At 36.9% G+C, this 13,817-nt stretch overlaps 1 protein-coding gene across 2 annotated transcripts in view; it reads left to right on the top strand.

Moving 5' to 3' along the window:
• TGFBR1 (transforming growth factor beta receptor 1) overlaps positions 1-13,378 on the top strand; it is a 32,252-nt gene extending 18,874 nt beyond the window's left edge. For both annotated transcript variants that reach the window (XM_038174427.2, XM_072033356.1), the window contains exons 6-9: positions 569-725; positions 6,305-6,429; positions 7,022-7,152; positions 9,241-13,378. In XM_038174427.2, the coding sequence (XP_038030355.1) occupies positions 569-725; positions 6,305-6,429; positions 7,022-7,152; positions 9,241-9,366 (539 nt within the window). In that variant the 3' untranslated portion in view covers positions 9,367-13,378. The remainder of the gene's footprint in view (positions 1-568; positions 726-6,304; positions 6,430-7,021; positions 7,153-9,240) is intronic.
• Positions 13,379-13,817: the final 439 nt, after the last annotated feature.

Below are 13,817 nucleotides of genomic sequence, written 5' to 3'. Positions count from 1 at the left end.
CTCAACCCTCACCCCCAGCCCCATTCTTTTACATGCTAAAATAGTTGCTCTTCTGTTATTAAAGCAGAACACTTTTTGCTTTTCTTCCAAAGCTTGAAAACAAAACAGTCATAAAGTCCCCTACAGTTAAAAATTATGTGAAGTTTCTAGTAGTCTTGACACATTTTGTATCTGCTTAACTGATGATCTGCTGAGGGATTCTGGGGGTTTGGGTTTTTTATCTTCCTTTCTGTGGTGTATCCAGGTCACAATGATGTAATAATCATTCATACAAAACATCTATAGTGCCTGTCATATCTCCCTAACTTTGATTTGTGACAACATTGTGGGTCTATTTCCAGAGATAGTAAAAGCATTTTGCCAGCAAGTAGTATTTGTGTACATACACGGAACAAGACACTTTTCTGGGTAACCAGCTATTCCACAATGAATGATTTCAAGAGTTACCTTGATGAGCCCAAAGTGGTGGAATGGGAAGGGATTCCTTAATCTCAGTCTGCATCAGATTCGCAATACCAGCTATTGTCTTTTTACAGATGTGTCATTACTATTTTTTTTTCCTTCACAGGCAAACCAGCAATTGCCCACAGAGATTTGAAATCAAAAAACATATTGGTAAAAAAGAATGGAACGTGCTGCATTGCAGACCTAGGATTGGCAGTTAGGCATGATTCAGCTACAGACACAATTGATATTGCCCCCAACCACAGAGTAGGAACAAAAAGGTAAAAATCATTAGTATGATGTATTAGGTGATTTTTAGAATGAAATGCTTTGCTTTCTTTTTTTTTTCATTTAGAGGATTTTTCTAGCTACAAATATAATTAGCAAAAAATGTCAATAATGGCAGGTACAGTTCTGTGGCCCTTTCTTCCAGCTAGTGATTTGGTTAGACTGTACTGAAAGCGCATGCTGAACATTGGGTTTTATTATAGTGGAATTTGAAAAATGTCAAAAATGTGCAAATTGTAGTAGGGCAGAAGTGTATGTTAAAAACAACTAGGAGACTTCATGAATAGTGATTGTAGAGACTTCGTTTGCTATATCTTATTCTTTCTGCTTTGTTGCATGGAATTATTGCCTGCAGCACAGTCTCGTGACATAAGACAGGATATTGACAGTGAAAGTAAAAAGCTGGGTTTTTTGTTTGTTTAGTTTGAAGCCTATGTGATAGAACAAAGTGCAGAGTTGCAAATGTGGGCTTTTGTGGAAATATATTCTTTAGAGAAGTACAAGAGCTTAAAAAGGTAGTTGTCTGTCATCTACTGCATAAATAGTTATCAATGGGTGAGTGAGGATGCTCCCTTTTATTTTAAAGGCCTACCTTTGAATTTGGAAATAAGAATTTTTCTCATTCTCAGAAGAACTCCTGAGAGCTGGTTCATAGCACTTCTTTATAGCTTCTGTGTTTAGTCAGTGATCCTACTTGTACTAAAATTTCTGTTGCTGAGAAATGTGTGGAAGTCCCGTGGTCCAGGGTTGTGCAAGATTAACTTTTGCATATGCCCTAACTGCAGTGGAGAAAATCCTGTGTTGATGTTGCCTGTTTCCCAATCCTCACATTCAAAAATGTTTTTCTTTCTTTTGACATCTCTTTAGTGAGTGATACTGCACATGTGTATGTGTGAATGGGATGTTACAGTGAACTAGGGTATAGCTTTAGTTGTGGCTTTTGGGGGAGAAAAATGGGGTTTAGTGAACAAGGCTTTTTGCATTTGTATTGAAAATTGTTTTCACTGACAATTATATTGCTGAGATTACTTTGTTCTAAAGTTCTGCTATTCTTCTTCTGTTACCCACTTTTTTAAAAACTACACAAACAGATGAGACTTACGAATTTTTACTAGATGAGAAAATACTGGGCATTATTCCTTCTCAAGTCTCCACTAATCATTGCCTCATGCTTCTTCACAAGGGTGAAGGTGTACCAACTCTCTTACTGCAGTGGGCAGCAGCAGGACTAAGTCCACTGCCCACTTCAGACATTAGTCACTTTTACTTCTCTGAAAATTGTTCATTCTCATAAAAGGCTGGTCCCTTCTTCCTCCCTCTTGTGTATTCTTAGGTAAGTAACTCTGCATCTTTGCTTATTTTTCCATAATGAAGCTCAGCTTTTATCTGTTCAATGACAATTTTGTTCCCATTGATGGGTACCACTGTTGGTATCTCTTCTGCGCGTGGAAGCTCTGTATGCAAGTTCAGAGAGGCTTGACTAAGCTCATGTTTTTCCAGTGATTGTCTACAGTAAAACATGGTCTAGGGAGCAAGCAAGACTCATTTTCAGGTGAGTGCTCTAGCTACTGATTGGACTGATTCTTCTCTCTGGCTGAACGAATCTTTATTTCTGCTCAGAGACTTAGCTTCATCAGGGGATGTGAAATGCGTGCTTTTTGCAGTATAGCATAAAGCAGGGAATGTGAGCTTTAAACTGAGGAGGAAATAAAATCCCACCCTCCCTTTTAAACAAGTGTAACCCAGCTGTTACTTCTGGTAGTTGAAACTGGCTGTGTTTAATCTGGAGAAGCAGTTCAGTTGTAAATTATACCTTAGCATGGGCGATCTTCTGCAGTTTACCTAACCTCAGCATGAGTGGAATTCTAGCTGTGCTTGAGAACAGGTGTGGTGAAGAGAAATGTCACGTTTAACATGTTTTGGGGTCCTATTCCACTCCCTGTAAGCTTTCACAGAATTTGTGGAAATGAATAGAGAGCTGTCGGACTGAGTGTGACAAGAGGAAAACCAGCAGGCTCCCAAAGCTTGACGAGGCTATGCTCAGCATTGTTTGTAAACTCCTTTGTAGACCGATCATTCCATTCTTGGAGGATATTGACCTGCAGACCTTGTTCAGAAGGTCAAAATTAGTCCGTGTAGAATAGTTCTCTTCAGAACCTGAAATACTGTGTCAGTGAAAAGTGTGTTTACAATATGAAAGTTGACAAGGAAATGCATTTTTCTGTTTTGTCTAATACCCATGAAACAATAGAAATAGGTGATCTACTTGTGTTTTGCCTCCAGCAATAATCTTAGTCAGTCACCATTTTGAGTTGCTAGTGAAGCCAAAACCAATCTTAATTGCATTGGTGGAAGGTCATACAAAGTCAGTTTGCCTATAAATTCAGTGGAAGGCACATTTTGGGGAGGGAGGTGGTTGGCGTTTTTTTTGGATGGTTGGTTGCTGTTGTTTTGTTTGTTCATTTGTGTTTTTTTTTCTCCCTCTCCTTTGAGGGTTTGAATTCAGCTTCATTACTACAGTCAGACCTCTTTTATTTTTTTCTGATAAAACCGTTGTGCTTAAGATGACTTACAGAAATGTAGACAGTCTCCTTTTACTGTTTATATAAGCAATTACGACTTACAGACTTGCAGCATGGTTGGGGTTTTTGGCTTATGCTTTTTCCCTTCTGCTTCTGGCTCCATCACTCTTCTTGTCCCTGTGTGATCTTGAGATGGATGAGAGATTTTTTTCTTCTAGACCTAAAGCTGATCACTATATTGTCAAGTACATGAAGTAGCATAAGAACAAATTCCAATATATGTGTGCAAAGTCCTTGCAGAGATAAGGAAAGCACACACAACTGTCTTGCGTGCTTCTTGATTAAAAAGTTTTTGATACAGGTGGCCTAGAATAGTTTCAGTCTTGTCCATGTCAAGGACTGACACATTAAGACTGCCTTTCTTTCAGTAAATACTGTCAAGGTAAACCATATGTACTTCTTCAGGCAATTGTCCTCCTCAGCTTGTGTTATCACATGTGAGCAATTCATATGCCTATACAGTGCTTAGGAGAATTCTCTCATCAGCAATCCTTACTGAAATTCTGGACTACTCTAACAAGTATTTGCTCTCTAGTTGATAGCCCTTGCTTCTTTGTATGTCACTTTCATAGGGTACAGTAATGCTGAGACAATAAGCTGACTCTTTATTCCTGAAGATATCATGATGTTTATTCTAAGCAGTCAGTCTTGTCTGCTGCCTGGAGCTAGAAGGAGTTAAAAACAGATCTAGTAAGACTTTTCAGTAGTATTTAGGACTTTGTTGTACTACATTGATTGGATAAAATTGTGCACAAGCTTCTATGATAGTCTCAGAGATTGATCTGTTGGCTGATACTGTATTCCACTACAGTAATCTATGCTTGTTGCTTTTTTGCCAATTAATGGTGGTGTTTTCCAGAGCCCTGGTGTCATTTGCTTACCTTCTTCAGTAATACACCAGGTTGAGATTGACAAGGCAATGATGTGGAAAAACACACTAGAGTCTGCTAGATGTTACATATTGGATTTAGCTGCAAGAGTTATACAAGATTGAGAAAGCGATATTGCAACTTCTGACTGATAAATACTATTCACATTCTTTCTAGCAGCCTGTGGACGTGCTGCTGTCACTAACTCAGTGAGTTCTGCAGTGACATAGTACTTAATTTGTTTGGATATCATGACTAGTTTTCAGTCTCTCTCAATCGAAAGGCTACAATAGATTTTCTGTTGTAGGGAATGTTGAAGGTCAACTCAGCACAGTTGTTAGAGCATGTAACCTGAATTGGATTTACTATTCAAGGAGAAAAAAAAAAAAAAGCCTGACATGTTCAAGAAATGTGTGTTGGTTGATGACAGGACATACTGATTGTATTATGAAGAATCAGTTACCGCAAGGTAGGGAAGCCTTTGTTTCCAAGGAACACTTAACAGTGCTGCCTTTTTTAACTAGATGCCGTATGTGTTCAGGGCTTTGACTTGTTAGGGGGATGTTTTAAGTGGCTCTCACTCCAGTCCCCCAGTAGCTGGTTCCTGTGAGCATGTGACTGTGGGCCCTGTGACCTGTGGTCCTACTCCAGTGGCTGAAGCAGAGATCTTCATTTGTTCCAGTGACTGGCACTGGCAGTAAGACAACTACCACTTGCTATGCTGCTGGCAACACAGTCCCAAAGATGCCTTCACCCACTGTCTAAATGCAGTTGAGTTTCTGGCTCATAATTCATTCACAGTGGTCCTCCCATAGTAGATGACACTCTAGATCTGCTCCTAAGACCTTTGGATATGCACTCCTAGGATCGTTAGTTCCTCCTCCAGCTGCTGCTGCTGCTGAGACAGTACTGTTGATGGTTCCCTAGGCCCAGTGGCAGCTTCATTCCTGGTCTGGTTCCAGTTGCTGGCCCTGAATCATGCCCATCTCTAACTGGTGGCATGTAGTCTTTAGAGCACATATGCAGGTGGCATGGTGAGTGAGATATTACATAGAATAATAGTTTTTAAAAAAAGGGGGCGTTAATAAGAAGATAGAATACACTAATGAGCAGTTACAGAAAAGCAGACTAACAACTGTTTATATGCGCCTGCCCCCTTTGTTAGGCTTTTTTTCACCCAGTTTTGTTCCTCCTGGATTCCATTCTCTTAAACATTCCTTGATAAATTTTGCATAATCCCACGTTACACCTTGAATATCCACAATCCTCATGTTCCTCTTGTTTCCCAGCTACAGAGTCTAGACTGGCCTTCTCCAGAGCTATGCCTGGACTTTCTTAATAGCCCATCAATTAGTGACTGGAGACTTTTGGTCTTGCTTTTGTCTTTGTTACCCTATGTCTACCAAATTTGTTTCTTTTTGTTTATCATTTCACCTTTTACTTATTCTCCATTATTTCTTTGCATATTGCCTTCTGTTTATTTATGTCCTTTGTTCTGAAAGGTCTCTGGTTGGATAACCTTAATGAGGCAGATGTTCTCATATTCCACATACCCTTACAACTACAAGTTAGTATTATCTCCTGCAGGTCCTTTCCCCTGTGCCTCAGAAGTGTTTATATCCAAAAATCCATTTTCATGCTGATCTGCTCTCTTCTATACAAAGAACATCTATCTTTCCTGTGAACTGCAGCCCATGTATTTTTTATGTGGGAATTCTATTGCTACTTTCTTTTTTTTTGTCCATCTTTTTTGAAAGCTCAGAATTTTCCAAGTCCTCTATGCTCCATTCCCTTGCTCTTAAATTGACACTCATTTTTCTTTACATACTGTGTTCTAAATAGTGAAGCATGTATTGTTAATAATCAGACATAACTATTCTCCAAGTCCTGTTGAAGACTACATTACATCTTACGGATGTTTATCTGAACACTTCATTGATTTTTGGAAATGTGTAGGCCAAGAGCAGAAAAGCTTTGAATATCCTAGTCTTTGTAAAGTGCATTATTTCTCTGAGTTTGTCTCCTTTTCCACATAAATGTTTATGAGTTGAACAGTAATACTGAACTTCTGTAGTAAGTATTCATGAAATTAAATGTTTTCTATTCTTTTATTGCAAACAGGTACATGGCACCTGAAGTTTTAGATGATTCCATAAATATGAAACATTTTGAATCATTCAAACGAGCAGACATCTATGCAATGGGATTAGTGTTTTGGGAAATAGCTCGGCGATGTTCAATCGGTGGTATGTTGCAATCTATAAAATTGGACAGAATTATAAGTAACTTACAGAACCTGCATAAGTTTGAGAAAATTTTCTCTAAAAACAGTGCAGTGCCTCTCAGATTTTATGATCATTAATCTTGTAAATGATGACTGGTTATTCCACCCTTGTGTAAAATAATGAAAAATACCAAAGAAAACAGGAAATATTCCTGTCTGTATTATTTTTTTCTCTGAAAACTTTCACATAAGGAGGAGAAAGGGGTTAAGTTAAATGCCCTTGAGAGCAAGGGACAAACACATAAGACGTAATGCGTTCAGATAATGTACATAGCTTATTTTAAATAAAACACCGTTATTAATCGTATACTAAAGACACTTCTTGAAAGCATATCATGTGACATAGCTTTCATCTTTTCCAAATATATAAGCTTACAAATTAAAGAGAAATGTTTATGGATTCTTTTTTTAATTTTGTCAGTCATTGTAATTAACTTTTAAAAATAAAAGCAGAAAAAGAAAATGGTGGGTACTGATAAGGAGCACCTAAGTTAGAAGTAAAAAATATGTAATTTAGCGTTAACTAAAATAACTTTTTTTTCAACCTTTTACAGGAATCCATGAAGATTACCAGTTGCCATACTATGACCTAGTTCCTTCAGATCCTTCTGTTGAAGAAATGAGGAAAGTTGTTTGTGAGCAGAAGTTAAGGCCCAATATTCCAAACAGATGGCAGAGCTGCGAGGTATTGGCTAACCTTTCTAAAGCTGTTTTAGTGGTCGCTGGAGCTTTTATTGATTTTAGTGGCTTAAAAATTGTGCTTGTTGTTAAAGGGAGAAGGGTTGCCTCTGTAAACATAATTTCTTTCTAACGGTTGTGGCTTTATCAAATGTTGTTGAACTTTGGTTATATATAAATATTTAATAAAGTCCCACAATTACAAATATAGTTTATGTTCTAGGATCCCTTCTTCTGAAGCTAATATAAATTAAAGCCAGTATGAGTTATATTATCCAGGAAGCGTCATTGTAAATAAATCGTGTAACAGTGGGTCGTACTGTATCTGGCTGGGACAGAGTTAATTTTATTCATAGCAGCCTGTATAGTGCTGTGTTTTTTTGACCAAAACTGTTGATAGCACACTGATGCTTCAGCTGTTGCTGAATAGTGCTTACACAGCATCAAAGCCTTCTCCATTTCTCACCCTGTCCCTGCAGCACATAGGTTGGGGGTGGACACGAGATCAGGAGGGAATACATCCATGACACTTTATGTCATTCTCAACAATGAAACTCTGAGCAGGGGGACAGTTTTTCAGGGGCTGCTATTGCTCAGGGACTAGTTAGGGATTGGTCAGCTGGTGGTGAGCAGTTGCTTTTGTATCACTTTTTTTTCCCTGTATTGAACTGTGTTTATCTCAACTGACAAGTTTTCTTGATTTTGCCCTTCTCATTTTCTTTCCTCATCCCACTGTGGGGGGAGTGAACAAGCAGCTATATGGGAGTTAGCTGCCTATAAGGGTAAACTCACAGCCAGAGTAAGGAAGACATGAATCAGGAAAAAATGTGTAGCTTCTTAATAGGTCTGTGCCCATTCATTTATAACTAGGCTGGCTAGTTAACTTTTTTAAAAGCTTGCTGGTTTCAGGTTGGCTCTGCCAGCCCAGTAGTAGTACTGCTTGTTGGAATACAAATGGTATCTTCAACAGTGTTGTCCATTCTCACGTGAATGCTCAAGTCCCTTTAGAATTAACTCAGGGACCTTTTCCCTATCATGTTGTGGTAGAGGTATATCCTGCAGAATTTAGACTGACCAAAATAGTAAGTGCCCTTAAGAATTTTCATCCAAGACTGTAGTGGCCTTAACAGTTCATCTGTCTCAGAATTTGTACTTATGTACTTACTGAAATACAAGCACAGTTATTAGGAAGCTGAGTCTAACATAAACCAGAGACATAGAACTGAGGTATGCATATAGCAACTGCTCCTGATCATGCCTCTCTAGATGTGCTTGTGCCTGATTCTAGAGTGAGTTTATTGCACTGGTAGTCACTGCTTACCAGGGCGCAGGCAGTAGTATGCACAACTGTGAGCTCTTGCCTTTCCAGCCAACTTTTGTCACAGTGAGAGAGAGAACCAATGTACACCCACAGACTTACAGAATCACTTCAAATGCTGTTGTTCCAACCCTATAAGTTTACTTAGCAGTTCCTTGTCATACAGTATGTAATCTGGAATGTGTACCTATTAATTTATTTCATCATTATTTTTTGTTATTTGCATTATTACTTGATAGTAGCATTCAAGGATTTCAAAGAATGGCTATCAGAAGGATAAAAAGGCTCCAGAAGTTTTCAGAGTATTTTAGAGCTTCAATTTAAGGAATATGTGATAACAAGTGCTGAATAGCTATACATTCAATTAACTCTTTGAAAAACACTTAATCATTGAGTATATTCCCAGCTACATGCCACTTCTGTGCTAATAACGAGTGCTTTATATTATTTTGCTACTGCTTTTCAACTGAATTTAAGAATGAGTATATTTTGTCTAATGCAAAGATTTAGAAAATTGTCACAGAAAAGCTACCAATTCTTCATTAAAATATTTTTGTGTGAGCCAAAATTGCACTGGAGCATACTAGCGTTCTCCTTATATTGATTTATTTACAGAAAAAAAACTTTAAGAATTTGAGTTTTCTTCTACACGTACAATATGCAGCTTTAGTATTAGTAATACAATAGACTTCAGAAGTATGTACAGTAAAAGACTAAGGCAGAATAGAGATTACATAGGAACAGAACTGCATGTAATTACTTGTCTTTCCTTTGCAGGCATTACGAGTAATGGCGAAAATCATGCGGGAATGCTGGTATGCCAACGGAGCTGCTAGGCTAACAGCTTTGCGAATTAAGAAAACATTATCACAGCTTAGTCAACAGGAGGGGATAAAGATGTAATCCTGGATTTGCTACCGAAAATACTGTAAAAATCCATATCTGCACCGGAGTGGCATGTTAAGAACATTAATTGTTCTACCTCATTGGGGGAACAGAAGGATATTGCTGCCTTTTAATACTTCATAGGAACGTCACTTACTAGGATTTTTGTGGACATGCTAAACAGTTGTTTTGGGTCCTGTCTGTGCACTATGAACCTCTTCTCAAGGTTACTTACAAAACATCATGTAGTCTAGTTTTATTTTTATTAACCTCTATTTTTTTTATTTGGAAAGTTCATAGCTGGTCTTAACTTCTAGTTAACTGTGCTAAAAATATGAGATCACTTTTAAAATGGAACTGGTTCACTATATTGTTCTAGAGTGCATTGATGGCTTTTTAAGCAACATTATTCCTGGCTGGTACATTGACTATTCTGAACCACCATGATGGTTCTTAGATTCAGATTTTGAATGTACCGTTGGAGTATACTTTGCTAGCTATTAAGGTTGTATGTCTTTTGGACTTTTACTTAGACTTGCAAATTGACCTCATTTGGTTGTGAGGAACATAATTTATGCAACTGTATACATGATTGCTGTTACTTTTTCCATTTTTTCAGAACACTACATTGCCTTCAAAATAGATTGTATTATACCAGTAAGTGCTACTTTTGAGTCTTTTAATGCAAAACAGTAGGAGTGTACAAAGCCTATGGTACTTTTGGTTTCAAAAATACAAGTTAAAAACTCAACTGTTCCTTTCCCTAAGACTTAATTCACACCTGTTACAGTGAGTATATGTTTTGTGGAATATCTTTAATTTTACCAAAACCTGACTCTTTAAACCACTGTAGGAGTTTCAAACCATGTAAGCTAGTCACTGTTTAAGCTAATAATTCACTTGTCATATTTTGTAATTATCAAGTCATAAGTCATAATTACATGTAAGATTTTTTTTTCTATCAAGTGGTACTTTTAAAATGCTTGAAGTACCCATCTACTTAAGAAAAGTAGGAAGAGGACTAAGATGTTTTTAAGGGAGATTTTCCTCCTTTAAATAAGAACAGTCTGCTTGCTGTGCAGTTCTACAGTCTTTAGGCTGAAAAAAAAAACAAACTTTTAATTCAATTAAATGAGGATTAAGTGCACCTTTAACTGGGGAGAACTTATTTGGGCTTTTGAACAAGAAAGTTAGAAGTTGCTTACACATCCTATTTACATATTTTTTGTGTGTGCCACATACACAGAAAGGGATGAGCTGAAGGTCTCTGGATACAAATACCAGGGGGCTCCATCTGTCATCTTCATAGTTACAGAAATAATGCTTATGATGGCTTGTGTCGTCATAAGAAGACAGAATAGTATGCATGGCTTTAGTCAAGTTTTGCCTGAAATTGTAAGGATATCACAAGATTTTTACAAAATTCAATTTTTAAAAATTGAATTGTTTTCTCTGAATTTATAACTTCTGAAGGGGAATGGGGGAATCCATGTGGAAACCTTTAAAACTATTGTCTCCAGGATATCATTTTAATAGCAATATTAGGAAGAATCTGGCTGACCTTTGGTATCATTAATGTCTGGTAGGATTTCTGTATGTAAATGTGCCTGGTAATTAATATGCAACCTAACAGTTAAGTTCTTACTCTCTAGAGTACATCAATACCCTTCTCAGTATGCAGCACATACAGGGAAACCTTAATTCTGCTCCCTTTTTATTCGGCAAGGTGGTTGCGAAAAGGAGCACAGTTGAGATTGTATTCCTTTGTCTGTTACACGTAGTAGTTACAGCAGTAAAAAGAGGCTATGTAGGTAGCAAAAGATTTTGCCAAGGCTTAGCGTTAGCATTTCACTAACTCTTGCATTTCCAAATTCTTGCATGGAGAGGAGCTAGCTGAATTGATGTGGGAATTACAAATCGACAGAGGTTGAACTGCAAACAGTGAAATACTTTCTTCAGCCACCATTATGGATGAGTTTACTCATCTGGGAGAACAGGAGAAAAATAAAAGGGAAGTTCTTAGCAGAAAAAAATTGTTTAAATGTATGTACAACTGCTACACTTAGGTCTTTTGGCATTAACCTCCCAGTCATGCTTTCTGGCCTATATCAAGCAAAGTTGAATCAAAAGTGACTTCACCTGAGGATTTTAAATAAACTCTGCTTCTATGCAAATAGTCAGCTGTACACCACAGAGTTTTCCAATTATGACTTTATAATAACTAAACTCCCCATTCTACCTACTTGGTATGCTTCCCTAACAAGTTTTATATATCTAAACAAATATTTAAAGAAAGCAGGTCAGCATTGAAGGAGGACTTACTATTAGCTCTGTACTAATTTCAAAGGCTTCCTATTTAAACACTAATTTTCTTAAAATTTGAGTTTGCAATACCTTTCTTTACCTGGTTCTTTACTAAATACATTTAGATACAAATGGTATAGTTCATACTTCGGAAGCATCAAGCTACCACCATGCTTCTGATCTGTGTAATAATCTTAATGGTATTGTGTGAGAGTTTCCAGTCTAATTCATCAGATAACTTAATTTGGGGAGGAGAGAGGTGGTAATTACCACATACAAAATCTTGTCACCATAACGTTTACTTTCCAAAAATGTAAGGAGCAGTTCTATAGCACTTAGAATATGTGGCACCTAAAGAGCATAATGGCATGCAGATTATTCAGTCAGTTGTACTCATCTAACCACCTACTATTCTTCATTCTCCTGAATTGCTTAGCAATTCCTGTGTTCTAATTTTTAACTTTGTAATAGAAGCTTGCAAAAACAAAGCACAGGAAGGACACTTGATGCAGTATGTGACCTTATGAACATCATTTTGAACAACCAACCATGTTATTCACATTGGAATGCAGAACAGGAAAACTCTGAATAAGAGTTGTGTGTGCTCAGTTCTGATACCACAACTTCAAGCTGTGTTTTTGTTTTGTTTTGTTGGTTTTTTTTTACGTTATATAAACTGAACACCTTTTACAAAGGCTGTGTCTGTATATATTATGTAACTTTAAATGTTACCTGTGTAAGGTCATATCTTATATATATGGACACAGGTACACATAAGTATTTTTTAAATTAAGATTGTAATATCACTAGATCTGCTCTTGGAAATCCAGGGGGACCAAAATATTTTAGCATTCAAAATACTAATTTTGTATAATTTCAAGTATATGCCAAAACATTTTGATGAATATTGATACAAATGTTTATTGTACATTAAACATTCACTTAAGTTTAATCACTTCAGTCAATTTCAGTCAATATATTAGTAGCATTGAAGCCTCAATGGCTAAGTGGACGCATAAGGACATGGAGAATAAGGAGCATTGGAAATGGTCTGATGCTGAAAAGCCTGAAAAGTTGCTTTTGGAATGCTGGAATTCTTCAGGGACCTTCCAACTTTAAAAGCTGGATTTCTGGGTTGTTTCTCAAGCTGACTTTCCAAACATGTCACCCTCCTATGGTTTCACTTGTAATCCTAAGAAAGACTTCTGTATATAGGGTAAAGACATTGGGTTTGACTGTATCGGGACATGAAGGTGTCAAATGATTAAGAGGCTATATTATAGTTTTCAGTAATGGTTCTGAGTGTGACTGCCATGAAATTCACTGTTTAGTTGGTTCCTTGTTTGTATCGTTCCATTGAAATGATTGCAAGGTGTTAATCATTTTACATTAAAAAAATATATATATCACTATATCAGTTGCTTTAAACTCAAAATACCTCTTAAACGATCAAGGTACATTTACCTCGTGTATATAATGCTTAATATTTTTCAAAATATTCTCCAGATTTGCAGTTACATATTTCTAGAAATATGGGTATTACTAAATTTACAACAGTAAATTCAGCGGTACTAAATGTGTTGTCTCATTCCCCCAAACACTTTCATTTTCTGTATTGTGTTAGCAAGTTTGCTGCTTTGTCAATGTAACACCTGCCCTTTATATAGCTGTGTGTATATTGCCTTGTAAATTTTACTTTTTAGATGATAAATATGAGGATCCTGTACAGATGAGTGTCACTTTTTTAAACCTCACAAAATTGTGCATTTCCCAACATTTCTGAAAATGTATTGTATTTGTAGAGTATACACTTCAGTGGATTGTAAATAGGACAATAGAAGAGTGAATGCTTATGCATAAGTGGTAACACTACAGTAGAGAGATTAAAGCAGTGAAAATAAATTACTTTTTTTTTCTCTCCAAAATCCATGAGTTATCCTTCAGAGGAAGAAGTTACAGGTACGTTCTGGACGTGATGTTCTTAACTGGCAAAACGTGGATTTACAGTGAGGTACGTGTGAATTTCTTTCCTCTGAAGGAATTTCTGCTGCCATAAAAATGATAAAGGGGTTTGCTGATGCTGAGGCAATCCATCTCATGTATCCAATACAAATAATGATAATGTGCCTGATCTTCCTTGTGTCCTAAAATGTTTGAATAGGATA

This window comes from Anas platyrhynchos, chromosome 2 (assembly GCF_047663525.1).
Source record: "Anas platyrhynchos isolate ZD024472 breed Pekin duck chromosome 2, IASCAAS_PekinDuck_T2T, whole genome shotgun sequence".
NCBI classification, from domain to species: domain Eukaryota; kingdom Metazoa; phylum Chordata; class Aves; order Anseriformes; family Anatidae; genus Anas; species Anas platyrhynchos.
The sequence above is the reverse complement of the archived record's forward strand: the minus strand, read 5'-3'. Positions and strand labels throughout refer to the sequence as shown.